The following is a 26791-nucleotide window of genomic DNA, read 5'->3' on the forward strand; positions in this document are numbered from 1 at the left end:
GATCTTATTCCCCAGTTAGTCTAGAAAAGGGAACAGGTCACCACCTGTCACCCATGGGCTGTTTCCTTCTACTCAACCTCAAGGGTCTCACTTGTAGAGCTCTTGTTGACAGCATCCTGGGAATCATCTCAGCATCTCTGCTGGGAACAGAAACGAGCCTCTCCCAGCTCTCCTGGGGAAGCTAAGAGAGAAGGCCGGGTCATAAAACTTCAGCTCCTGGTCCCATTGTGAATAAGTGAAGATGTCTGAGTTTGTCTTTGTTAATCAGGATTTTATAGATACCATCTTCAGGAGACAGGATTGCCTGGTTCTTGCAGAGGAATTGAAAGACTCAGTCCCTCAAACTCTATAGCACCTTGAATTTTTCTGGAGACTGGGCTACCTAGCATGCTGTCCCTTTTTACTCTGTCCCTTTAGGGGGAAATTCCCCTACAGCCTTGTTCTTGCAAGACCAAGAAACAGCCACTCAGTGTCACATTCCCTGGACTTACAAGTGGTAAGGTGGTCACTGGTGTTTGTCTTGTGGGTGGGATTCAGACATATGGTGGACTGCAGGTGAGTAGCAGTCAAGCCGTCCACCTCCTCATCGTCTGTGCGTACATCTCAAACTCTCAGACCTCTTCCCTTATTACTTGCTCTTCTTTCTTCTCTGTCTCAATCTTGTTTCCTCCTTCCTTTTTTTATTATCTTAATGAATTTTTACAGAGAGCTTGTTTGTTTCAAATCATGCTGATAAATAAAGAATGTGCAGGCCTGAGCTCAAAGATCTCAATCCAGGTGAAAAACCTATGTATGAGAGAGCAGTGATGGTCAGTGTCTCTGAAGGTGTCTCCTCACACCACAGAGACACAGCTCCATGCTATTTGTGGCCACGGCTATGGCCATCATAATTTTCTTTTTTGGGGTGAGGCAATGTAAGCCAGCTGTAGAACAACCTGACTGCAAACTCATGATACACTACTGAATTTCCTTAGACTACTGATCCTAAGCCTTCCAGAGGTTGGTTGTGTAGGTTGGAGCTACCATGTGTAGCATCTTCTAGCTTAGAATTAAATCCTGATGTCTTCATTTGCAGTACTGGGTTTATAGATTTGGCCCAGCAGGCCTGCTGGAATACTGTAAGCTAAATCAGAGGCCACAGGGCTGGGAAAACATAATAGGCTGTGGATGACTAAATGATTTTCCCATGCTGCAGAAACCTCACCTCAGATACTCTTTCCTTGGATTCTTCTCCTTTCAGTACACTCGGGGGCCTCCCTCACACAGACATGAGGGAAATGTCACCTGGAGAGCTGGTCTGTGGGTGTCCATGCTAGGACAGTCTGTCCTAGGAGCTCTGGTCTGTGCAGAATTTCAGTGAGCTCAACTAGAGGACACTGAAGACTGCATTCTTCCCCTCCCGCTTGAGAGCCTGTGTGCCTGAGCAGGGAAGGCAGTGACTTGGAACCAGGCTCTGAGGCCGGACCACCTCACCTCCCACTTCTCTCATGGCAAGCTTGTAATCTAGAACAAACTGATCTTTCCAGGCCTTAGGTTTTCATCTATAACACACAGGTAATAAAACTTCTTTCAGTGAGTTGTGATGTTAGCCTAAATTTAGGGGAACAATGGCTGGAATATAGAAATTATTCAAAACTAATATTATTTTTTTTTATTTTTCAAATCATCTATTCAGTCATACCCTACTGTAGACAGTTCTTTCTTAGTGGTCTGGGAATTCAGTTAATAGGAGAGGAAGAAAGACTCCTCTAGGATTCAGACTGTAACCAGCCAATGAACAGGGAATATAGGATGTATCTTATTTGGGTTAGCGGTGGGAGGTGGTAGAACAGAAGGGAAAGCTTCTTGCTGAGCTGAGCCCTAAGGTTGGAGAGAGGCAGAGGTGTGCTTGCACGGAGATTTGTGTCTGGAGAGAGGGGAGGTGGAGGACACAGCTGCATCCTGAGGCTTAGTCTTCACAGAGCAGGCAGGTTAGGAATGACCAGTCTGTCTGCCTCAAAGGATGGGGCTCAGAGCTGTTAAAAGGCTTTCAGCTGGGGCCAGATAGGACATCTTGAATAACCCCTGCTGCAGTCTCCTGAACAATGTGTTGATGCAAATAAGTGCTCAGCCCTGAGAGAGAAAAGTGGACAAAAAGTTCTGCCCCTAAACAAGAACTCATTTGCAACTGATACCCACTAGGAGAGGGGAGACCAGTTTTCTCCAGTAGAGTCTCACTGTGTATATCAGTCACACCCCAAGGTAAGCCATATGCTCGGGAGTAGTTGGCACACAGGAAAATGGTTTTGTTTTTGTGCTGGTTTGTTTCTTGTAGGTTTTGTTGTTGTTGTTTTTTAAAATTTTTGTTATTTCTTTTTTTCTTTTCTATCTTTTGTCTTGAAAGAGATTTTGGGAGGAGAAAGAATGTGAAGTTGGGTGAGGAGGATCTCGGAGAAGTGGGGGAAGGAAAGAATATGTTCAAAGTACATTGTACAAAAAATGTTTTAAAGATAGTTTTTAGACTTACTTATTTAATATGAATACACTGTCACTGTCTTCAGACATACCAGAAGAGGTCATCAGATCCTCTCCTATTATAGATAGTTGTGAGCCACCATGTGGTTACTGAGAGTTGAACTCAGGACCTCTGGAAGGGAAGTCAGTACTCCTAACTGATGAGCCATCTCTCTAGCCCCTGAAAAATTACTTTAATTAAAAAAGACTGCATTGAAGAAGGAAAATTTCTAGGCAAATGTCACATGGAAACGGATAGAAAATGCCAGAGGAGAGGTTGGTCCCCTGACCTGGGTGAGAGAAAGGATGTCTGTGAGGGTGATGAGTAGGGACTGGTCAGGAGAGGGGATGGGCACAGTGAAAGTGAAGACTGAGGATGGATTCAAGTCTCTTTCATGTTTCTATTCCCATCACAAGCAACTCAAGCCTTCAGCATTGTCTTGATCACCAGCATGTGAGTGGAAACCTAGTTCAGACTATTTAGAGTAGTGTTTAGAAGTTTCCTTAACATGTTTCCTTGATGGTTTCAGAATTATTCTTAATATTGCTGGGCAATGCATTGAATGTGTTCAACCTTGAGGAGCACAGCCAAGCACACGCTGAAGGGACCATCTTAATTTTCTCCCCCATTATATCTACTCACACTTGTTAATACTAGACATGCGTTACTGCAGCCATTCTGGTAGGTGTGTGGGGATGTGAGATTGAGAAGCAGAGGTGGGCGTGGCTCTGTGGTGTTCTTCTGCAGTGTCCAGATGGGTAATGGTGCTGAGAACCTCTTACCCTCATGAGTGCTTAATAGACAGCTGCCTTCGTGAAATGCCTTCAATCGTGTTCTCTGTTCTCCCGGAGCGTCTGATGTTATGTTTGTGCTTTCTAAGTCTTTGTATAAATATTTTGAGTACTTCTTTTTTGGATTTTGGCTTACCATGGATTTTCCCTTCATGAAAAGCAAGTTTACCTTGGATTCTAAACATTTAATTGTTTTAGATTTACCACTCATCTACAGTACAGTCAGAATTGATTTTTTAGTGGGGAGAGTGATCTGGAAGTAAAAAAGGAATAAAGAATTTTCCTGCTTGAATTCTAGCAGGATCCATCAGCATTCTCTAGGAAGACTACAATGTCTTCAGGTTATCACATGCAAGCACATCTGTCATTACTCATATGTGTGTGGGCCTGTGTCTGACTGACATAGGTTCTGTCTGCTTCATCTGTTTGTTTACTCCTTTTTTGTATACGTCTGATGTACATGTGTTTGTGATTGACTGTGTGAGGGCACTTGTGTGTGTGCTCAAGTATGCGTGTGTGTGTGTCTCTCTGTGTGTGTGTCTGTGAGTGTGAGTGTGTTTGGAGACTGACATGGGATTCTTCCTCAATTGCTCTCACCTTGTTCTTTGAAGCAGGGTCTCTCAGGTGAACCCAGTGCTCATCATTTCAGCGAGTCTCACTAGCCCACTTCCTGGGGGATCCCATTTTTCTGCCTTCCCACAGATGGATCCAGAGTGTGAGAGAGCATGTGACCTGTCATGTGCTATATACTGTTTCCAGGAGTTACATGAGATGCTTTAGATTTGTCATAATCCTGAGCCATGACTGTCATCAGCCTCACTTGATGGGTGAAGAGACCGAGACACTGAGCTTCAGTAACTTGAGAAGAGTGCACAGGATCTGACCACTGAGCTTGGAAGCCACATCCCAGCCTTTATTTATTTTGAATAGAAACTATTATTTTTCATTTTATGTATATGGGTTTTGTCTATATGCATGTTTCTGCACCATGTGTGTGTCTGGCCTGTGGAGGTAAAAGCTGGGAGTCAGATTCCCAGAACTGGGGTTAGATATATCTTTAAGCTGTTTGGTTCCCAGAAACAGTACTCAACGCTTCACCTTCGAGCCATCTCCTCAGCCTGTATCTCCCATTTCTGCCTCTATCACTGGCATGTGTCAAGTAACACATAGAATAATGGATTCTCTTACAGCCTCCACCATGAGGATGATTCCAGGGCAGAACCAAAGTTGGGTTTCTGAGTTCATCCTGATTGGCTTCTCCAGTGACCCCACAACCAACAGCATCCTCTTCATTGTCTTCCTTCTCATCTACCTGAGCACAGTCCTGGGCAATGGGCTCATCATCATGCTGGTCTGCCTGGACACACAGCTGCACACTCCCATGTACTTCTTCCTCTGTACCCTCTCCCTGTTGGATATGAGCTATGTCACCACCACCATGCCCCAGATGTTGGTGCATCTTCTTGCTCACTCTCACACCATCTCCTTTGCTGGCTGCTGGCTGCAGATGTATGTGTTTGGTGCTCTGGGTATAACTGAGTGCACCTTCTTTGTTGTCATGGCTTATGACCGATATGTAGCCATTTGCTATCCACTTCGCTATACTGTCATCCTCGACAGGGGCCTGTGCATACGGTTGGCAGCAGGGAGTTGGGTCTGTGGTTTCCTTTCCGCTTTCTTGAATACTTTCTTCACCATGAGTCTGCCATATTGTGGACCTAACAGAGTCAACCACTACTTGTGTGAAGGTCCTTCAGTGCGTAGCCTGGCGTGTATCGACACCCACCTTCTTGAGATGGTAGACTTGGTTTTGAGTGTTATTTTGGTTCTTGTTCCAATTTCCCTCATTGTAGCCTCCTACATTCGTATTGTCAAGGCAATTCTCAAGATCAAGTCTACCCAGGGCCGCTGCAAGGCTTTCTCTACCTGTGCCTCCCACCTGACTGTGGTTACACTCTTCTATATTCCTGCTACTTACATCTATATGAGGCTCAACTCCAGCTACTCCCCTGAGGAAGACAAGCAGGTCTCACTCTTTTACACTGCTTTTACACCCTTGCTCAACCCTGTTGTCTACAGTCTGAGAAACAAAGACATCAAGAGAGCATTTCTCAAGGTGATGGTTTATGGCAGGAGGACCAGTGGACCAGGATGGTGAATCCTCAGATAAACATTGAATAAAATTTTTTTTGTTTAATACAGAGACAGTGCCTTTGTTCTATGTGAGCAACATTGTGTATTTGATCCAACATACAACTTAATATCTAGGGACAACATTCCTGACACAGAGAATACTGTATTGATAAAATTATTCCACCACAGTTCAACAGAAAACTGTTATATTAGTCATTCTAAATCCAAAGACTCCCTTCAGGCTCACTTTTGTTAGTTGTAGATTGCAGTCTCCTTGTATAATCAGTCTTAAATTCATCCATCAATAACAGAAGGAAAGGAATAGTGGATAAAACCTATAACACCCAAGCTTTTCAATAGTGATCGTTTCTCTTTGCACACATTCTTTTGCCAGTGAAAGCATCATGGTCCAACCTGGCAACAAGATGTTGGGATTTGTTTTGCTTCCACATAGAAGCAATGAAAGTCATGTGACAATGATCTCGTGTGTACACTTCCAGAAAAGAGAAGTAAGAAATTAACAGGAGTTTTGGAGCCTGCTGTATTTTTCCAGAAGCCAACTACATACTTGTAAGCCAGCAGGAAACATAATTTTAGTGATGTTGTAATAGCAACAGTAGAGGCTGAGGTGTTGTATGCTAATTAATACAGCACAGGTTCTCATTTTTATAATTAAAACATTAGTGTGTGGAACAGAAGGGGTACAGGCCAGAGACCAAACTTCCTGCCTATAGTCAATGTAGTTTATGATGAAGTCTGCATTGTGTGGTCAAATGGAAGTTATGGAAGCTGGATTTCATTGCAGAAGTCTCAGCTTTTGCTACAAGTGGCATGTAGCATATGAGGACACATCTCCCCTGTGACTGCTGATGCTGGTCCTTTTCTACACTGAGGTGGTGGGTATCCTTTGCCTATCAGCTCCAGATTAGCTCTTGTCTGGCCAGTCAGCAAATTCCTCTGTGATTCAGGGCCTGAACTTTTCTTTTCCCAATTATGTCTCCCCTCTGATTTTCTTTATAGCCATGTTTTGGGTGACACTGAATACAGTTGATTCATAGTTAGGATTTATTATTTATTTGTGAGTTTATGTTAAGAGGTCTTACCTATCACATGTTGGTTTGGAATTTTCAATGTACCTAAAAATAATCTTGAATTTCACATCTTCCTGTTTCTACCTTCCATTACTGTGACTATGGGTTTATCATTAGACTTGTTGATATTTTGATTTCTGGACGATGTCCTTTGTATCACAGAGGTCTCATTTTGGTAAAATGTATCTCTGCCACTTTTATTTCTGTCTCTTGGAATACATTTCATATGTCATTTCCTGATGCAAGTTCATGAAAAATTTGACTATATTTTATAAATTTCATTTACATTTTGATTAATTTTGTGCACACTATGTGGCCAGGGTCCAATTTCATCCCTTTGTGTGTAGATATTCATTGTCTCATCATCGTCTGTTGACAACAGTACTTGTCTCATTGCATGATATTTACATCCTTGACTATTTTTGGTAGACAATACATCAGTGTTTATGTTGACATGAGTAACATAATGCTATCCTGTTGTGACTCCATTTAGTGTTTGTTTACTCAGTTATCCACCCTCTATCCCTCTCTACAACCATCACATCTGTCTTGCCCACACATCTGAGATTTTCAGGTCCTTGACTATAGTCCAGATGTATTGACCAAATAATTGTCAATATATGTCTAAAATGACTGCTATTTTTTTTTCAGGAAAAAGCAATTCAATGTTATCCTGACCATTGTCTAACTCTGATCTATGTCAGTGGTTTTTGCTTTTAAAAACTGTATCCCTGAACTTGGGCACCAAGATGTTCTTCAGAGGCTCAAGCCCACTCTTTTTCTGACCATCAGTATAAAGGCCTTAAAATTCTTAATTGCTTAATCAACATGGTTGTCAACAACTCTCTTGTGTGTGTGTGATTACAAGGTCTGGAGTGTCAGATTCATTCTAATAAATTCCATGTGACCCTTTTGCTGATGTCATTCTTGTTTGGTTGCCATAGGCTTTGAGATTGCAAATCAGGAGCACTCCAATCTTCTTTTTTTCCAAGAATGTTTTGTCTCTTCTTAGGTACTTGCAATTTCCATTGAAATTTAGGATCCATTTTGCAATTTCAAAAAAGTGGGAGCTAGAACTATGATAGAGGTACATAGAAGTTGTAGAGAAATTCAGGATGTATTGGCGTCTTAACCATGTTATCATTCTTCTTAAAATGGCATGACACAGTGGTCCTAAGTCACAAATGTACTGGTCCTCCTTACATTGTATAGTTGAGGTGCATTTGTCAGGATTCCACAGAGAGAAACACACCAAGAAACTTCTGGTGGTGTGCTGCAGTTTCTTGCCACTGCTTCCATGAACTTGGGCTGATTGACAGAATGATGTCATCTGAGACATGCATGTGCTGAGGCAAGACCTGTGGAGGACATGTGATATTTGGAGGAAATTTAAATAGAACTTGATGGAGAGTGACAAAGGCTGAGCTAGGCTTGCTTACAGAGCTAGCTCTAAAAGGCTTGGTGGTTTTGTGTCTTCCCTGATATTTGCTTCCCTGAGAGAGGTACAGCCAAGAACTTCTATTGTTTCTGCTGGTTTCCCCTGCTGACTTGTGCTGAGGCTGAGGACTGGCTGACTCTTTTTTTTTTTTTTTTTGAGTTTTTACTCAACATCTATTTAATTCAGAATCAGGGTTAGTAAATAAATCAGACCAGAAGAGCTTGATCTATGATTAATTAGAGAGGCATTTTCTAGAACATAGGAAAAATGAGCCGAATTTAACATTTGGTAATAATTAGTAAAATGGAAGAATTTAATAGTAATAGCAATACTCAATGTTATATGTAAATCACCACATCTTATATATTTATACATTTAGTTTTCTTGGGTTTTGTTTTTTGTTTCTTTGAGACAGGATTTCTCTGTGTGTAGCTATGGCTGTCCTAGTACTCCTGTAGACTAGGCTGGCCTCAAAGCCACAAAGATCCACTTGCCTCTTCCTCTAGAGTGAAGTGAAAGTGGTGCACCACCACTGCCCAGCACATTTAGGCTTCTTATGAAATGCATTTCTTATTTCTGCTCTATAGACAAGGAAACACTTTGACTTCATAGACAGTAAGCACTTTGAAGGTCAGGGAAATTAGTAAGGAGACCAGGTATTGTGGTATACACCTATACTCCCGACACTTAGGAAGCCAAGGTGGGAAGATCATGAGTGTGAGGCCAACCTGGGCAAGAAAACCAACAGAGATGCAAATGCATGTATTATATCCCCAAGAGCCAAACTCAGCCTTAATACTGTTAATTTGCCATTTATATGTTTCAGTATTATACCATATTCACTATCATACTATTCTGTAGTTTTTTCCATCTGAGAATTAAAGACAAGCCAAAATTGGCTTTAGTGCAAATCCACATAGAAGCCTGAAATTGGATTTGTTTCACTTGTTTTGTGGTTATTGGCTGACTCTTATATGTAGTGACACCACTGCTGATTAGTGTTTGTTATCCAGAAACTACTGAACTAGACTGCTGATATTATATCCATGAAATGTTTGTGGATGGGTTGTGCTGCTGTTGCTGATCTGTGAACTGAACTGCCAATTTCAAGACAACACAGATGGGAGTTGTTCCAAGGAACCATTTCTAAACAGAGCCACTTCCCCCATATCCTTTCATTACCACTACCTTGGGTGGGTGTTGGGCTAGGAGGTAGAATAAAACATTTAAGAACCATCATTGAAAATAGGGTTTGAAAATATTAAAGTTACAGTGAGGGTTGAGCTCATATATGCTTGTGGTACACCAGTGTGGTACACGTCTCCTTCTGCTTACTATGTATAAAAATATAGAACTTTTGTTCCCTCCAGCACCGTGTCTGACTACACTCCTGGTCATGATAGTAGTGGACTAAACCTCTGAGACTGTAAGCTGCCCCAATTGAATGTTTTATTTTGTGTGATGTAGAGATGACTCAGAGGTTGGACTCACTTGTTGCTCTTGAAGGGGACCTAGGTTCAATTTATAGCACCTACATGGTGGGTAACAATCAACTGTAACTCCAAAGAAATGCACCTAACACCTTCTTCAGATCTCCAAAGGCACGAGGCATACAGAGGGTACACAAATATGTATATGAGGACAAAACACTTATACACATAAACAAACTGAAAATAAAAATGTTTTCTTTTATAAGAGTTGCTGTTGTCTCTTCACACCAATAAAACTCTAACTAAGACAAGAGTTGGTACCACAGACTGGAGTTTTGTTGTGATAATCTTGACCATGCTTTTGTTTGGAGGAATGGGGAATTTGGGGACTTTGGATTAAGAAAGCAGTGAACTCCAGTCTTCATCTGCACTCTGAACCTAAGGCTTTCCCACAGCCCTCTGTGCACAAATCCCTCCAGTTAGAAAGCTGGTCTCCCAGGAGTGCTCTCACCCCTAAGCTCAGAGGTGAGCTTTTACCCCAAAAACTATCCAAAGCAAGACCTTCCAGGAGTGCACAGGACACAGGAATAGCAGAGAAGCTGGGGATAGGATCCTTCTGGTCTCCACCTGCACTCTGGATCTAAGGCTGTCCCACAGCCATCTGCACACAAATCCTGCCAGGAGAGAGCTGGTTTCCTGAGGAGTGCTGACATACCTAAGATCACAGGCTCACAGGCCCACAGAAGGGACAAGCTTCAGCCAGAGACAGCAAGACCAACTAATACCAGATGATAACCAGATAGTGAGAGGCAAGCACAAGAACCTAAGCAACATCTGCTGTCACCTGAGTTTTTGATCTTAGCCATTCTGACTGGTGTGAGGTGGAATCTCAGGGTTGTTTTGATTTGCATTTCCGTGATTAAGGCTGTTGTATATTTCTTTAAGTGTTTCTCAGCCATTCAAGACTGCTTGGTTGAGAATTCTCTATTTAGCTCTTTGTCTCAGCTTATGTGTATGAGCATCTCGCCTCCAACTCCACATACATGCTTGATTCCTAGGGAAGTCACAAGAATCTACCAGATCTCCTAGAACTGGAGAAGTAGATGGTTGTGAGCTGCCTTGTGGATGCCTGGAACCACACTGTGTCCCTTTCAAGAGCAGCAAATTGTCTTTTAGCTAATCTCTAGCCCTCATTGTTTTTCCCTCTCCATTAGCAACAGAGTGGTTGTAATTTCCTCAGATATTACACAGTAGGGATGGGAGGACTTGGGTTTGCCCCTAGGTAGTTGAGGAAGAAAGTGGAGTGTGACTCAAACATGGTCTCATCATTGCTTGTCTGGGCTCAGGATTTTACAACAGAAGGAATCACAATGGAAACTTAATTCCTTAACCTGGATATCAGCTGACCAGGTCCCAACTCTTGTTCTCTGAGCTGTTCTTATTCCCCAGATAGTCTAGAATAGGGAACCCCTCACCCATGGGCAGTTTAATCCTGCTCAGCCCCCCAAGGGTCTCACTTATTGGGCCCTTGCTGACAACATTGCAGGCATCATCCCTACTGGGAACAGAAATGAGCCTTTCTGAGCTCTCAGGGGGAGGCTCAGAGAAGAGTCAGGGTCATAAAACCTCAGCTGCTGGTCCCACTGGGAAGAGGTAAAGACTTTTGAGCTTGCCTTTGTTTATCAGGATTTTATAGGCACCATCTTCAGAAGCCAGGGTTGCCTGGTCCTTGCAGAGGAATTGGGAGACTCAGCCCCTCAATGTCCATAGCATCCTGGCATTTTTTATGGAGATTGTGCTGCCTAGCATCCTGTCCCTCTCAACCCTGTTTCTTTAGGGGGAAATTCTTCTTTAGTATTGTTCTTGTAAATGCAAGAAACGACTACTCTGTGAGACATTCCTTGGATTTACAAGTGGTAAGATGGTCACTGGTGTTTGTCTTGTGGGTGGGGTTCAGACGTATGATGGACGGCAGGTGAGTAGGAGTCCATTCATCCATCTCCACATCCTCTGTGTGTACATCTCAAACTCCCAGACATCTTCCCTTATTGCCTGCTCTTCTTTCTTCTCTGTCTCAACCTTGATTCCTTCTTTCCTCCTTCTTCTCTTTAGTATCTTAATGAATATTTACAGAGAATTTGTCTGTTTCAAATAATGTTGATAAATAAAGAACATGGAGTCCTGAGCTCAAAGATCTTAATTGCAGCAGAAAGCCCTATGCGTGAGAGAGCAGTGATGGTCAGTGTCTCTGAAGGTGTCTCACCACACCACAGAGACATAGCTTGATCCTCTTTTTGGCCATCGGCCATCATGATTTTCTTTTTTGTGGTAAGAGATGTAAGTCTGATGTAGCCCAGCCTGGCCTCAAACTCATGACACACTACTGAATTTTTTATATTATTTATCTAAGCCTTCCAGATGCTGGCTTTGTAGGTTAGGGCTACCATGTGTAGCATCATCTAGCCTGGAACTCATTCCTGATGTCTTCATTTGCAGTACTGGGCTCACAGATTCGGCTCAGCAGGCCAGATGGAACACTGAAAGCTAAATCAGAGGCCACCGGGCTGGGAAAACATAATAGGCTGTGGATGACTAAATGATTTTCCCATGCTGCAGAAACCTCACCTCAGATACTCTTTCCTTGGATTCTTCTCCTTTCAGTACACTCGGGGGCCTCCCTCACACAGACATGAGGGAAATGTCACCTGGAGAGCTGGTCTGTGGGTGTGTCCATGCAGCTCTGTCCTAGGAGCTCTGGTCTGTGCAGAATCTCAATGATCTCAACCAGAGGACACTGAAGACTGCATTCTTCAGCTCCCACTTGAGAGCCTGTGTGACCGAGCAGAGGAGGCAGTGACTTGGAACCAGGCTCTGAGGCTGGACCATCCAAACTCCACCTTCTCTCATGGCAAGCTTGTAATCTGAAACATACTGTCCACTACAGGTCTTAAGTTTCCATCTATAACGCATGGGCAAAAGTATTTCCTTCTGTGAGTTGTGATGTTTACATGAAGTCAGGGAAACAATGGCTGGAATTTATAAATTATCCAGAATAAATATTAACTATTATTATTGCAAAGGCTAGGAAATCATTCTTTCAGTCACACCCTACTGTAGACAGTTCCTTCTCAGTGGTCTGGGGATTCAGTTAATAGGAGAGGAAGAAAGACTCCTCTAGGGTTCTTCAGACTGTAATCAGCCAATGAACAGGAAATACAGGATGAATCCTACTTGGGTTAGGGATGGGAGGTGGTAGCACAGAAGGGAAGGCTTCCTGACTGAGCTGAGCCCTAATGTGGGAGAGAGGCTTAGGTGTGCAGAACAGCAGGAGTCCTTGCACAGAGATTTGTGCCTAGGGAAGGGGGGGTGGGTGGAGGAGACAGCTGCATCCTGAGGCTTAGTCTTCACAGAGCAGACAGATTAGGAATGAGCAGTGTGTCTGCCTCAAATGATGGGGCTCAGAGTTGTTAAAAGGCTTTTAGCTGGGGTCAGATAGGACCAGCTTGGAAAATTCTTGAATAACCCCAGCAGCAGTGTCATGTAGAATTTGTTGATGCAGATGAATGCCCAGCCCTGTGAAAGGAAAGTGGACACACAGTCCTGGCCCTAAACAGGAACTCATTTGCAACTGATAACTTCTAGGAAAGGGGAGGTCAATTTCCTCCAGTAGAGTTTCTTTGTGTATATCAGTCACACCCCAAGGTAAGCCACAGTCTCAGGAGCAGTTGGCCAAGACAAAAGGGGCCCTATGCTTTTGCTTTTGTTTTGTTTGTTTCCTTGTTATTTCTAGGTGTTTTTAATTTTTTTATTGTTTCTGGTTTTATTTTGTTTGTTTGTTGTTTTTTGTCTTGAGAGAGCATATTGAGGAAAAAGAACATGAAGTTGGGTGGGGGAGGATTTGGGAGAATTTTGTGGAGGGAAAAGTGTGAACAAAATACATGTATGAAAATTTTTTAAAAGACTACACTTAAAAATTATTTAAAATAATTATTTAAAATGACTACACTGTCACTTTCTTCAAACACACCAGAAGAGGGTATCAGATCCTATTATAGGTAGTGGTGAGCTACCATGGGGTTACTGGGAATTGAACACAGAATCTCTGAAAAAAGAGCCAGTGCTCTTAACTGATGAGTCATCTCTCTAGCCCTTAAAATTGTTTTTAATTAAAAAAAAAGGACTATGTTGAAATGGGAAAATTTTGAAGCAAGGGTCACACGGTGACAAATAGAGAACTACCAGAAGAGAGGATGGTCCCCTGGCCTGGGTGAAAGAGGATGGCTGTGAGGGTGATGAGCAGGGACTGGTCATGAGAGGGGATGGGCATAGTGAAAGTGAAGACTGCGGATGGCTTCAAGTCTCTTTCATCATAAGCAACTCCTACCTTAAGCGATTCTTGCTCATCAGCATATGAGTGGAAACCTACTTCAGACTATTTAGAGTAGTGTTTGGAAATTTAAATTTTCTTTACAGGCCTTTCCTTGAACATATGTTTATATGCAACTATGTGTTTACATATATAATTACATAAGTATTTAGTTACACATATATAATTGATATGTGTATCGCTGGGCAATGCATTTAATGTTTTCAAACTTAGGGAGCACAGCCAAGCACACACTGAAGGGATCTTAACTTTCTCCCCCATTGTATCTAGTCATACTTGTTAATACTAGACATGTGTTACTGCAGCCATGCTGGTAGGTGTGTGGGGATGTGAGATTGAGAAGCAGAGGTGGGCGTGGCTCTGTGGTGTTCTTCTGCAGTGTCCAGATGAGTAATGGTGCTGAGAACCTCTTACCCTCATCAGTGATTAATAGACAGCTGCCTCTGTGACATGCCTTCAATCGTGTTCTCTGTTCTCCAGGAGCATCTCATGTTACGTTTTCTAAGACTTTATATACATATTTGAGTACTTCTTTTTTGTTTTCTGGTGTACCATGGATTTTCCCTGCATAGAAAGTGATCTTTAAAAATAATTTTATCTCATCTTAATCTAAAATTATAAGTGTATTAATCAGATTTGATTATAAAAATTTTATTGACTCCTTGAATATACAGTACACCCATAATTAATTTTTTTTTTCGTGGGCAGAGGGCCATGGAAGTAAAAGTGTCAAAACAATTTTTTTTTTTTGCTTAAATACCAGCAGGATCCATCAGCAGGCCCTGGGAAGGCTACAGTTTCTCCAGTGTGTTGCACAAAAGAACATTTGTCATTACTCATATGACTGTAAGTTTGGGAGCCTGTGTCTGAATGACACTGGTTTTATTTGCTTAATCTCTTTGTTTTCTCTCTTTTTTGCAATGTCTAGTGTTTGTGCTTGTGCCTGTGTGTGTTTGCAAACATGTGTGCTTGTGTGAGTGCACGTGCATGTGTGTATGTTGTGTATGAGTGCATTCTTATGTGAGTGCCTGAGTGTGTGTGTGTGTTTGGAGACTGACATGAGATTCTTCATCAATTGTTCTCACCCTATTCATTGAGGAATATTCTCTCTGTTTAATCTAGTGTTCATCATTTCAGTGGATGTCACTAGCCCTGTTGCTGTGGGCATCCTCCATCTCTGCCTTCCCACAGATGGATCTAGAGTGTGAGACAGCATGTGACCTGTCATGTGCTGTGTGGTGTTTCCAGGAGCTATGAGAGATGTATTAGATATTTAGCATGATCCCAAGCCATGAATATCATTAGCCTCATTTGATAGGTGAAGAAACTGAGGCACTGGGAAGTTCACTTGAGAAGAGTGCCCAGGGTCTGACCACTGAGCTCAGAATCCATATCTTAGCCTTTATTTCTATTAAAAGTGTTATTTTTTATTATATATATTTGGGATTTGCCTACATCCATGTTCATGCACCATGCATGTGTGTCTGGCCTGTGGAGGTGAAAGGAGGAGTCATATTCCCTGGGAATAGAGTTAGACACAGCTTTGAGCTGGATGGTCCCCTGGAAGAGCATCAAGGCTTCACCTTTATGCATGTCCTCAGACTGTATCTTTTCTTTCTGTCTCTATCACTGGCATGTGTCAGGTGACACATAGAATAATGGATTCTCTTACAGCCTCCAACATGTGGATGATTCCAGGGCAGAACCAAAGTTGGGTTTCTGAGTTCATCCTGATTGGCTTCTCCAGTGATCCCACAACCAACAGCATCCTCTTCATTGTCTTCCTTCTCATCTACCTGAGCACAGTCCTGGGCAATGGGCTCATCATCATGCTGGTCTGCCTGGACACACAGCTGCACACTCCCATGTACTTCTTCCTCTGTACCCTCTCCCTGTTGGATATGAGCTATGTCACCACCACCATGCCCCAGATGTTGGTGCATCTTCTTGCTCACTCTCACACCATCTCCTTTGCTGGCTGCTTGGCTGCAGATGTATGTGTTTGGTGCTCTGGGTATGACTGAGTGCACCTTCTTTGTTGTGATGGCTTATGACCGGTATGTGGCCATTTGCTATCCACTGCGCTATACTGTCATCCTCAACAGGGGCCTGTGCATACGGTTGGCATCAGGGTCTTGGATCTGTGGTTTCTTTTCCTCTTTATTGCATACTTTCTTCACCATGAGTCTGCCATACTGTGGGCCCAACAGGGTCAACCATTACTTTTGTGAAGGTCCTTCAGTGCGTAGCCTGGCTTGCATGGATACTCACCTCATTGAGATGGTGGATATGGTATTGAGTGTTTTAATGATTTTCACTCCAATCTCCCTCATTGTGGCCTCTTACATTCACATTGCCATGGCAATTCTCAAGATCAAGTCTACCCAGGGCCGCTGCAAGGCTTTCTCTACCTGTGCCTCCCACCTGACTGTGGTTACACTCTTCTATATTCCTGCTACTTACATCTACATGAGGCCCAACTCCAGCTACTCCCCTGAGCGAGACAAGCAGGTCTCACTGTTTTACAATGTTTTCACAGCCTTGCTCAACCCTGTGGTCTACAGTCTGAGAAACAAAGACATCAAAAGGGCATTTCTCAAGGTGACAGGACGTGGTAGGGTAGACTGGTAAATCAGGATAATGAAGCCTTAGATGAACATTGCATAAAATATTCAGCATTTAAGTTATAGACAGTGTCTTTATTGTATGTGAGTAGCGTTATTCATTTGATCCTACATATGACTTGAATTGAGAGGGCTATTTTGATGAACTACAGTTCTACAGAAAACATCACAATTATCTTAGGGGTTGTAAGTACAAAGACCCACTTGTTGCTCACATTTGCTAGCAATTTATTGCAAGTTTACCTATGTAGTCAGTGTCAGATGTATCCTGAAAGAAGGTCCTGTATACAGTACATTCAAGAACGAGAGGAAAGGAATAGTAGATAGAACTTATAACAACTCAGATTCTTTATAGTGATCAGCCTCTCTTTGTACATATCCTTTTGCCAGTGAAAGCATCATGATCCAGCCAGACAGAAAGAGGTTGGGAAATATTTTACTTCCACAGAGAAGTAATGAAAGTCATGTAACAATGCTCTTGTGTGTACACTTCTAGGAAAGAGAAGTGAGAAATTACCAGAAGTTTTGTAGCCTGTTGTATTTTCCCAGAAGTCAACTGCACACATGTAAACCAGCAGGAAACATGCTTTTATTGATATTGTAATAGGAACAGTACAGGCTGAGGTGCTCCAGGTAAGGAGTACAGGACAAATTGTCATTATTAAAATTATAGCAATGATGTGTGGAACAGAAGGATTACAGGACAGAGACCAAATTTTTGGCCTAAATTCTATGTAGTGTATGATTAAACATGATGAAGTCTTCATTGTGTGGCCAAATGGAAGTAAAGAGAGCTGGATTTCATTGCAGAAATCCTATTTTTTGTTGCAAGTGGCATGCAGCCTTTAAGGGCTTGTCTCCCCTGTGACTGCTGATGCTGGTCCTTTTCTACAATGAGGTGGTGGGTAACCTTTGCCTATCAGCTTCAGAGTAGCTGTTTTCTGGCCAATAAGCAAATTCTTCTGTGATTCAGGGCCTGAACTATTCTTTTCCTAATGATGTCTCCCTTCTGATTTTTTTCGTTAGCCATGTTTTGGGGGAGGGGAACTGAATTCAATCCATTAATAGTTAGGACTTATTGTTTATTTTTGGGTTTATGTTAAGAGAAGTCTTACACATCCCATGCTGGCTTGGAATTTTCAATGTACCTAAAAACAATCTTGAATTTCAGATCTTCCTGTCTCCATCTCCCAGTTACTGTGACTATACACTTATGACACTAGACCTGATGATATTTTTGTTTCTGGACAATGTCCCCTGTATCCTAAAGGTCTCACCTTGGTAAATCCAACTCAACCACTTTTATCTCTCTCTCTTTAAATATACCCAAGATATCATTTCCTGATATAAGGTCCTGAAAATTTTTCCCCTATATTTTAAAAGTTTCATTTACATTTTGACCCATTTTGCTGTAATTTTTTGCAGAGTATGTGGCCAGGGCCCAATTTCATCCTTTTGTGTGTGGATATCCATTGCCTCATCACTGTCTGTTGACAACAGTACTTGTCTCATTGCCTGAAATTTACATCCTTAACTATAATTGGTTGACAATACATATTAGAGCTTGTGTTGACATGAGTAACATAATGCTAACCTGTTGTGACTCCATTTTGTGTTTGTTTATCCAGTCATTCACCCTCTACTTCTCTTTCTACATCCATCACATGTACCTTGCCCACACATCTGAGATTTTCATGTCCTTGACTACAGTCCAGATGTATTGACCAAAGCAATTGTCAAGATATGTCTAAAATGCCTACAATTCTCTTCAGGAACAAGGAATTCAAGGTTACTCTGACCATTGTCTAACTGTGATCTATCTCAGTGGTTTTTGCTTTTAAAAACTGTATTTCCAAAATTATACACCAAGAGGTTCTTCAGAGGCTCAAGCCCGCTCTTGGTCTGACCATCAATATAAAGCCTTACAACTCTTAACTGCTTAACCAACATGGTTGTCAAAATCTTTGTTGTTTGTGTTATGGCAAGGTCTGGAGTGTTAGATTCAGTCTTTTAGATTCCATGTAAAAGCCTTGGTCCGAGAGGTAGTCTTCAGAGGTTGTGGTCCTCCTCGCCCCCACAAATAACTAGGACCCGCAGGTCAAGTCAGGGCTACAGTGGAGAAAGGTGCTCACAGACACATAATGTCAATAGTCCGTTCATCTGTCCACGCCAAATGGGTTGTGGGGAAGGTGACTGGTACAGCAATGGTAAAAACTGCTAAAGTAAGAGCGACCAGACTCGTGTTGGATCCCTACTTACTGAAGTACTTTAATAAGCGGAAAACCTACTTTGCTCACGATGCCCTTCAGCAATGCAGCGTTGGGGACATCGTGCTCCTCAGAGCTTTGCCCGTCCCACGATCAAAGCATGTGAAACATGAACTGGCTGAGATCATCTTCAAAGTCGGTGGAGTTATCGACCCAGTCACAGGAAAGCCCTGTGCAGGAACCGCCTACCTAGAGAGACCCCTAGTTTCAGAATCCACTCCCCTCAGCGAAACTCGGGAAGAGCTCAAGGTCTCCTGAACCTAGGGAAGAAGGAGCCAGAGGGATTTCTGTCTCTGCGTTTGCTCAATGGCTTTCATTACTGTCCAGTTTCTCCTGTGACATCAGACGTAGTAAGCAAAGTAAAGAGCTTAGTGTTCAAAAAAAAAATTCCATGTAAACCTTTTGCTGATGTCATTCCTTTTTGGTTGCTATGGCTTTGAGATTGCAATCACGAGCACTCCAATCTTCTTTTTTTCAAGACTCTTTTACCTCTTATGAGGTGCTTGCAGTTTCCATTGAAACTTAGGATCCGTTTCGCAATTTCAAAAAAATGGGAGCTAGGACAATGATAGAGGTACATAGAATTGTAGGGGAATTTAGAATGTTTTGGCATCTTAACCATAGGAATTGTAGTATTAAAGGAACAGAAGGCATTACATGACCACATGTCATCATTGCCCATGATGAGCTAGGTGTTATTTATCATAAAAGGTCACAAAAAGGTACACAGACATGTGCAGCACAGAATGCCAGTGTGAACACAGAGTTAACTCTAATAGCCCATGTAAACACAAGAAGATTGCTTGAGGAAGTTGCCCAAGTGGCTTGCTGCTGCTACATCCTATCCATAGTCAGAACCTATGGTCTTTATGGGGAGTTCATTATGATGGATTGAGGGGAGGCACAAACTCATGCAGGTTATAGATCATTCTGTATGATGTGTCTACTGCACTGAAAGTGAATAGCTTGAGCACTGTTTTGTGTGTCTTGGATGTACCTGAAGACAGTCTTGAAGAGAAAGCCTTTCAGGGGACAGATCACTGTGCAGGACATTTTGATATTCCTTGATCTGGAGGGATAAAAGGCTAACAGGTAAGGGTTACTATTGACTACTGCAATCTGGTCTGTGGATTGGTTATAGGGTCATGGATGTCTATAGAACGCAATTGGAATGAGTATGAGGAGTGAGATGTAGGCAGTCATCTTAGAATTGGATGACTGAGAGCTCATAGGCTCAGTAGTTAACCTACTATGGTTATTTTGCTAACCTGACATATGTGAAACTGTCCTCTTGGCTCTCTATTCCTAATACCTAAGTGCAGCTCCCAGACCTCCTCAGAGGAGTTTCTTTGTGCAGTGGTTGCTGGTTAACACAGAAAAACTTCTAGTCAAAGCATAGAGATGTGTCTGTGGAGTGTTAAGTCACAAATGATAGATTTTTGTCACCTTCTGACAAAAGCTGGAGGACTATTTTAGAGGGGACAGAAAGACTGTATTAGCCAGAGATTGGAGAGGATTAATGCAAAGCAATGAGTTTTGGACATTATAGTACTCTGTACTCATACTTTACAGCAGCTGTTGTTGTCTGCATAAGACTTACTCAGGCAACAGTCCACTGTGGTCTCTTGATTCTCTACCCTTAACTGATCTGCTGTAGACAATTGATTGTTTATAGAGGAGAAAGAGTCTGATTTCTTCAACTGAGTGACGCCTGACATGTTGTCAAGCTCCAATGTATGGCCCTACAACCATGCTAGATGGCCAGCACAAAGAAGACCAAATGGAGTTTCTTGAAGCACACAGAGCAGGAGGCAGTTGGGGGTGGGTACTGGTGAACTTAGAGAAAAGTTGGCATGAAAAAGATCTAGCTATCTCTAATGTGCATAAACTACTCATGAAAGATGATAGACAATACCAAAGGAAGGAAAATAATATGAACATATTCTCTCATACATAAATGTTCCTCATTAGGTGTCGTCAGTAAGTCATGGGAACATCTCATTTAAACCACCACAGTATCCCAGGCCTCGAATCCTAGACAATCTGAAAAAGAGAATGTATTGAGCATTGAAACTGGTCTGTCTGTTTCCTGGCTGGAGATGCAAAGTGACTCCCATTCCTGTTGAATGACTTCTTTGTCATCCTTACTATGCCTTTGTCTTAGACACCTTTTGTGCTACAAAGGACACCATGACCAAGACAACTTACAGAAGAACACATTTAATAGGGACTTCTTAGTTCGAAGTCTGGGCCCATGACCATCATAGCAAGAGGCTTGGCATCAGGCAGGCAAGCCTGGTGCCAAAGCAGTAGCTGAGAGCTTACATCTGTCCCACAAGTATAAGGCAAAAAGAAAGGGAAAAAACTGGGAATGATTTGAGCTTTTGAAATCTCAACATTCCGAACCCCATCCTGCCTCTCCTGGGACATACTCCTTTCAACAACTCCACACCAAATCCTTTCCAAAGAGTTTCACCAACTGGGGACTGTGTATTCAAATATGTTTCAGGTCGACTTTCCCAGTCAACCCCCACAATCCTCCACTATGACTCCCCATAAATGTTTTATTTCCTTTAACTGGCTCGTGCCAGCTATCTTATCAAAGAAATAAGGAACGTAACTAGCAACCTTCTCAATAAATGTACGCACAAGAGGTTAAGGTATTCGGGATGGAGGTGATACTTGGGCTCAGCAGCATGACTTTCTTACAGACTTGTAAGATAGTGTTGGCTTTACTCTCTTTTGCTTCTATTCTTCTGGAGAGTTGGTTGTTAAACATTAACCATCCTCACAGCATCCTGTTATGTCCAAGAACGCAAATTAGTGTCTGTAGAAGTGGTTTATTACTAACTCCACAAGTCAGCTTCCTTGCTTGGAAATGAAGGAAAGCGCTGTGACACACAGACTGCTGCCCATCTGAATGAGTCACTCTCAGTAGACAGAAGAGTGAGAAGAATTTGTTAAGATGTAACATTTGTTATCAGAGACACTGTGTCCTTTCACAGGGTTTCTTTTCTTTTTTTTTTTTCCTGTCATGATTATCACGATTACCATCCTATTAGCCTGTCAAAACTCTGTTCCTTGTCCTGTCATACAAAGACTCATGGCTTTGAAAATCCACACTCTAATTCTGACTATTGATCCCCCAATTGGGTAAATCTTAGCAGCAGATAGACAGATCTTCTTGCAGTGTCCCAGATAATAGAGTAGAAGAGGAAGCCTGAGGCAATTCATAGGGTCTACAGCTTTCATGTAAGATTTAGAGGCTCTAGTTTTCCACCCTAGCCCACCATGCTGAGCTGTGTTTTCATGGTTGTAAAGAATAGGAAATCGGGGGTGCTGATTTTGAAATCTTTTTTTTTTTTCTGACTTTGAGAGGACCAAAATGATCAAAACAAGCATCAGTGATTTTTCATCCCTGGCCCAGGACTAGTATTTATTGTTGTTGTCATCCTTCTCATAATGGCATGAAACAGAGGCCCTAACATCTCTCCTTGGCCTACTATGAGACCTGGTGAGAAAACACTTGTGAGCATGCTTAGGAAGCTGTGACTCGCAGTGTGATGACCCCAGGAGCCTTTTCAGAGCTAGAGTTTAGCATCTCTGTAGCCTACTCCTATTTCTCCAGCTTCCCTTTCCAGAGGCAAACTCAGAAAATCTTTTGAAGTTCTCATCTTACCAAAATGAGCCAATTCCTACATGGTCCCTCAATGAGCCAATTCCTACATGGTCCCTCAATGAGCCAATTCCTACATGGTCCCTCAATGAGCCAACTCCTACATGGTCCCTCAATGAGCCAATTCCTACATGGTCCCTCAGTGAGCCAATTCCTACATTGTTCCTCAATGAGGCATCGGCAGCTGGGGCTGATAAGAGAGTCCCTGGTTGCTAGGGCTGGGGAAGCTGCCAGCTTTTTCTCAAAACTCACCATCTTTCCACAATCCTCACCGGCATATCCAGGTCATAATGAAACTCTAGAATCTAACTAGTCCTTCATTCCAGCTCTTGGGATGGCTTCTTGGTGACAAGAAGCGTAATCAACTTTTACCAGCAGGAGTAGTCTTGAGTAGAGTTCAGAATATTCATTAGCTTAAACTTACATGATCAGGAACATGATGGACACTAGATATTCAGTTTCAGCCTAAGAGGCAAGAGGCAAGGTTGTCTGCTGTTTCCACGCTTGGCTGGCTGTATGAACCTTCCAAGTACTTCTCATCTTTTGGGTCGCTGTTTATTTACCTGGGAAACAGAGAGTCAGGGTTGTGCTTGACAATCTTTACGTGCTTCTGCCATTTGAAAAACAAGAGTGGCCAATGTTGTATTCTATACATGACACTAGATCGGTTCTGTCCTGAGGCAAATCACTGACTCTCTCAAAACCACAGTTCTTATAACCTCCGACCCCCCAAGGCTGACTGGTCTCTATGCAGGCGTGACTGCTTCTTCCAAGCTGATGTGCAGGTCATCAAAATGAGTGAGAAAGAGTTAGGGTCTGTGCCATGGGCAGATGCTTAGCGAAGAGATTGCAGAGGGGCCAGGGTGGGGGCTGAGTTGATTCTGGTTTGTATTGTTTGTGGTATAAATACACTCATCAATGTCAGTGTCTTGGTAGCACCATGTATCACCAAACAAGGTCCGAGCTTGTATACCATTCTAGTCTTTCACCAAATGACTCCTGTGGAGTAGGGAGCCTTCAGAGCAGACTGCAGTCAAATGTGGTCAGGTCATCAGCATTTGAAGAGACTTGAACATTTATTGCTTTTACCATTTTGATTTTTTTCAATGCTGCTTGTAGACTTTGAATTTTTAAGACCTATTTTTTCATAATGGTTTCAAAATGTTTTAACTGTTTTTGTTTGTTTGTTTGTTTACCGTCCATCCGAGATAGAAGAAAAGAAATATTAATAGGATACGGGGGAAAGTGAACGTGTTTAGAAATTGTTTTTTGGAGCAAATCCCATTTGCATTATTAGAAAATCAGTAGTTTAGTTTATAAGAATCAGCAGCAGCAGTCTGAGCCATTTGCACACACTTAACAGATATGTCAGTAACCTAGTTTAGCAGTTGCTGGATAACTGCACCTGTGGCATGACCTAGCAGGAACAGCTAGGCGTTAGCTGAATTGGCGTGAGTCAGTAGGAGGAGCCAGGACCACGAGGGATTTCAGGGGGTTTTGGCTGTGCTTGTTGCTCCCCACCCCACCTCCATCAGAACCTTTCTTTCCCACTATCTCTGGTGGGGGGATGGGCTAGAAGGGAGGTTAAAGCATTTAAGAACCATAATGAAAACTAGGGTTTGAAATAATTAAAGTTACATGTGTGTGCATGAGCGTGCACATGTACATTTATTTGTATGTATACATATATATGGGTACAGTCTTAGCGTGTTATTGCTGTGAAGAGATAACATGACCTTAGCAACTCTTATAAGGGAAAAAACTTAATGGGGCTAGCTTAGAGTTTCAGAGTTTAGGCTATTATCATCATGGAAGGAGGCATGGCAGCCTGCAGGCAGACATGGTGCTGAAGGAGTTAAGAGTTCTACATCTTGATCAACAGGCAGCAGGAAGAGACTATATACTACGCTGGTGGACCTTGAGCATATATGACCACAAAGCCATGTCTCCACAGTGACATACTTCCTCTAACAAAGCCATACTTCTTACAATAAGCCCACACCTCTGAATAGTGCTACTCCCTGTAGCCAAGCATTCAAACCGATACAACTGTTGGGATGATATCTATGTAAGCCACCACATCCTACTCCTCAGTCCCCAAAGGCTTGTAGCCATATCATAATCCAGAAATGCCTTCAGTCCAGCTTCAAGTGTCTTCATAGTCTATATCAGTCTCAAATTTGTTTAAAAGTCCAAAGTTCAAAGTTTCTTCTGAGATTCATGCAATCTCTTAACTGTAATCTCCTATTTAAAAAAAAAACCAGATTGCATATTCCCAACATACAGTGGCACAGGATATGCATTAATGTTGCAAAATGGAGGAGAGGCAAGATAGTAAGGAAATACTGGACCAAAGCAAGACCAAAACCCAACTAGGCAAACACTAAACTCTGCATCTCCATATCTAGCGTCAAAATGCTCTTCAGATTTCCAACTCCTTTCCACTTGGTTGACTGCAACACACTTCCCTGTCTTGGTTTGGTTCCAAGCCCAGTTAGCAGCTTTCTTGACAATGGAGGAGTGTTCCTCTTTCTCTACACCCTCGCCAGCATCTACTATCAACTGAGTTTTTAATCTTAGCCATTCTGACTGGTGTGAGATGGAATTTCAGGGTTGTTTTGATTTGCATTTCCCTGACGACTAAGGATGCTGAACATTTCTTTAGGTGCTTCTCGGCCATTCGAGTTTCTTCCATTGAACATTCTTTGTTAAGCTCTATACCCCATTTTTTTAATAGGGTAATTTGGTTGTCTGGAGTCTAATTTCTTGAGTTCTTTATATATATTGGATATTAGCCCTCTATCAGATGAAGGATTGGTAAAGATCTTTTCCAAATTTGTTGGTTGTTGTTTTGTCCTATTGACAGTGTCCTTTGCCTTACAGAAACTTTGCAATTTTATGAAGTCCCATTTGTCAATTCTTGATCTTAGAGCATATGCCATTGGAGTTCTGTTCAGGAACTTTTCCCCTGTGCCCAAGTATTCGAGGCTCTTCCCCACCTTCTCTTCTATTAGTTTCAGTGTATCTGGTTTTATGTGGAGGTCCTTTATCCACTTAGACTTCAGCTTTGTACAAGGGGATAAGAATGGATCAATTTTCATTCTTCCACATGTTGTCCTCCAGTTGAACCAGCACTATTTGTTGAAAATGCTGTCCTTTTTCCACTGGACAGTTTTAGCTCCTTTGTCAAAGATCAAGTGACCATAGGAGTGTGGGTTCATTTCTGGGTCTTCAATTCTATTCCATTGATCTTCCTGCCTGTCTCTGTACCAATACCAGGTAGGTTTTATCACTATTGCTCTGTAGTACAGCTTGAGGTCAGGGATGGTGATTCCTCCAGAAGTTCTTTTATTGTTGAGAATAGTTTTCGCTATCCTGGGTTTTTTGTTATTCCATATGAATTTGAGAATTTCCTTTTCTAACTCTGTGAAGAATTGAGTTGGGATTTTAATGGGGATTGCATTGAATCTGTAGATTGCTTTTGGCAAGATGGCCATTTTTATTATATTAATCCTGCCAATCCATGAGCATGGGAGATCTTTCCATCTTCTGAGATCTTCGGTTCCTTTCTTCAGAGACTTGAAGTTCTTGTCGTACAGGTCTTTCACTTGCTTGGTTAGATTCACACCAAGGTATTTTATATTATTTGCAACTATTGTGAAGGGTGTCATTTCCCTAATTTCTTTTTCAGTCTGTTTATCTTTCATGTAGAGGAAGGCTACTGATTTGTTTGAGTTGATTTTATAACCAGCCACTTTGCTGAAGTTGTTTATCAGGTTTAGGAGTTCTCTGGTGGAAGTTTGGGGGTCACTTAAGTATACTATCATATCATCTGCAAATAGTGATATTTTGACTTCTTCCTTTCCTATTTGTATCCCTTTGACTTCTTTTTGTTGTCTAATTGCTCTGGCTAGGACTTCCAGTACTATATTGAATAGGTAGGGGGAGAGTGGGCAGCCTTGTCTAGTCCCTGATTTTAGTGGGATTGCTTCAAATTTCTCTCCATTTAGCTTGATGTTGGCTACTGGTTTGCTGTAAATTGCTTTTACTATGTTTAGGTAGGGGCCTTGAATTCCTGATCTTTCCAAGACTTTTATCATGAAGGGATGTTGAATTTTGTCAAATGCTTTCTCAGCATCTAGTGAGATGATCATGTGGTTCTTTTCCTTAAGTTTGTTTATATAGTGGATTACATTGATGGATTTCTGAATATTGAACCATCCCTGCATTCCTGGGATAAAACCTACTTGATCATGATGGATGATTGTTTTGATGTGGTCTTGGATTTGGTTTGCAAGAATTTTATTGAGTATTTTTGCATCGATGTTCATAAGGGAGATTGGTCTGAAGTTCTCTTTCTTTGTCGGGTCCTTGTGGGGTTTGGGTATGAGTGTAATTGTAGCTTCATAGAATGAATTGGGTAGTGTTCCTTCTGTTTCTATTTTGTGGAATAGTTTGAA

General features: G+C 42.1%; 1 protein-coding gene and 2 pseudogenes across 2 annotated transcripts; all 3 read left to right on the plus strand.

The window, feature by feature from the left end:
- The first annotated feature begins 4435 nt into the window (after positions 1 to 4435).
- LOC114639102 (olfactory receptor 2D2-like) lies at positions 4436 to 5443 on the plus strand. Its single transcript, XM_028787801.1, has one exon. It carries the CDS (start codon positions 4436 to 4438, stop codon positions 5441 to 5443), a length of 1008 nt encoding a protein of 335 aa, XP_028643634.1.
- Positions 5444 to 15398: 9955 nt separating this feature from the next.
- Positions 15399 to 16395, plus strand: LOC114638978 (annotated as a pseudogene).
- A 2123-nt stretch (positions 16396 to 18518) lies between these two features.
- On the plus strand, positions 18519 to 19032 carry LOC114636506 (annotated as a pseudogene). The gene has a single exon (XR_003713637.1). The product of XR_003713637.1 is annotated as a 28S ribosomal protein S17, mitochondrial pseudogene (transcript).
- The last annotated feature ends 7759 nt before the right edge of the window (positions 19033 to 26791 follow it).

The sequence above is a fragment of the Grammomys surdaster genome, unplaced genomic scaffold (assembly GCF_004785775.1).
Source record: "Grammomys surdaster isolate TR1022 unplaced genomic scaffold, NIH_TR_1.0 100, whole genome shotgun sequence".
Lineage (NCBI taxonomy): Eukaryota > Metazoa > Chordata > Mammalia > Rodentia > Muridae > Grammomys > Grammomys surdaster.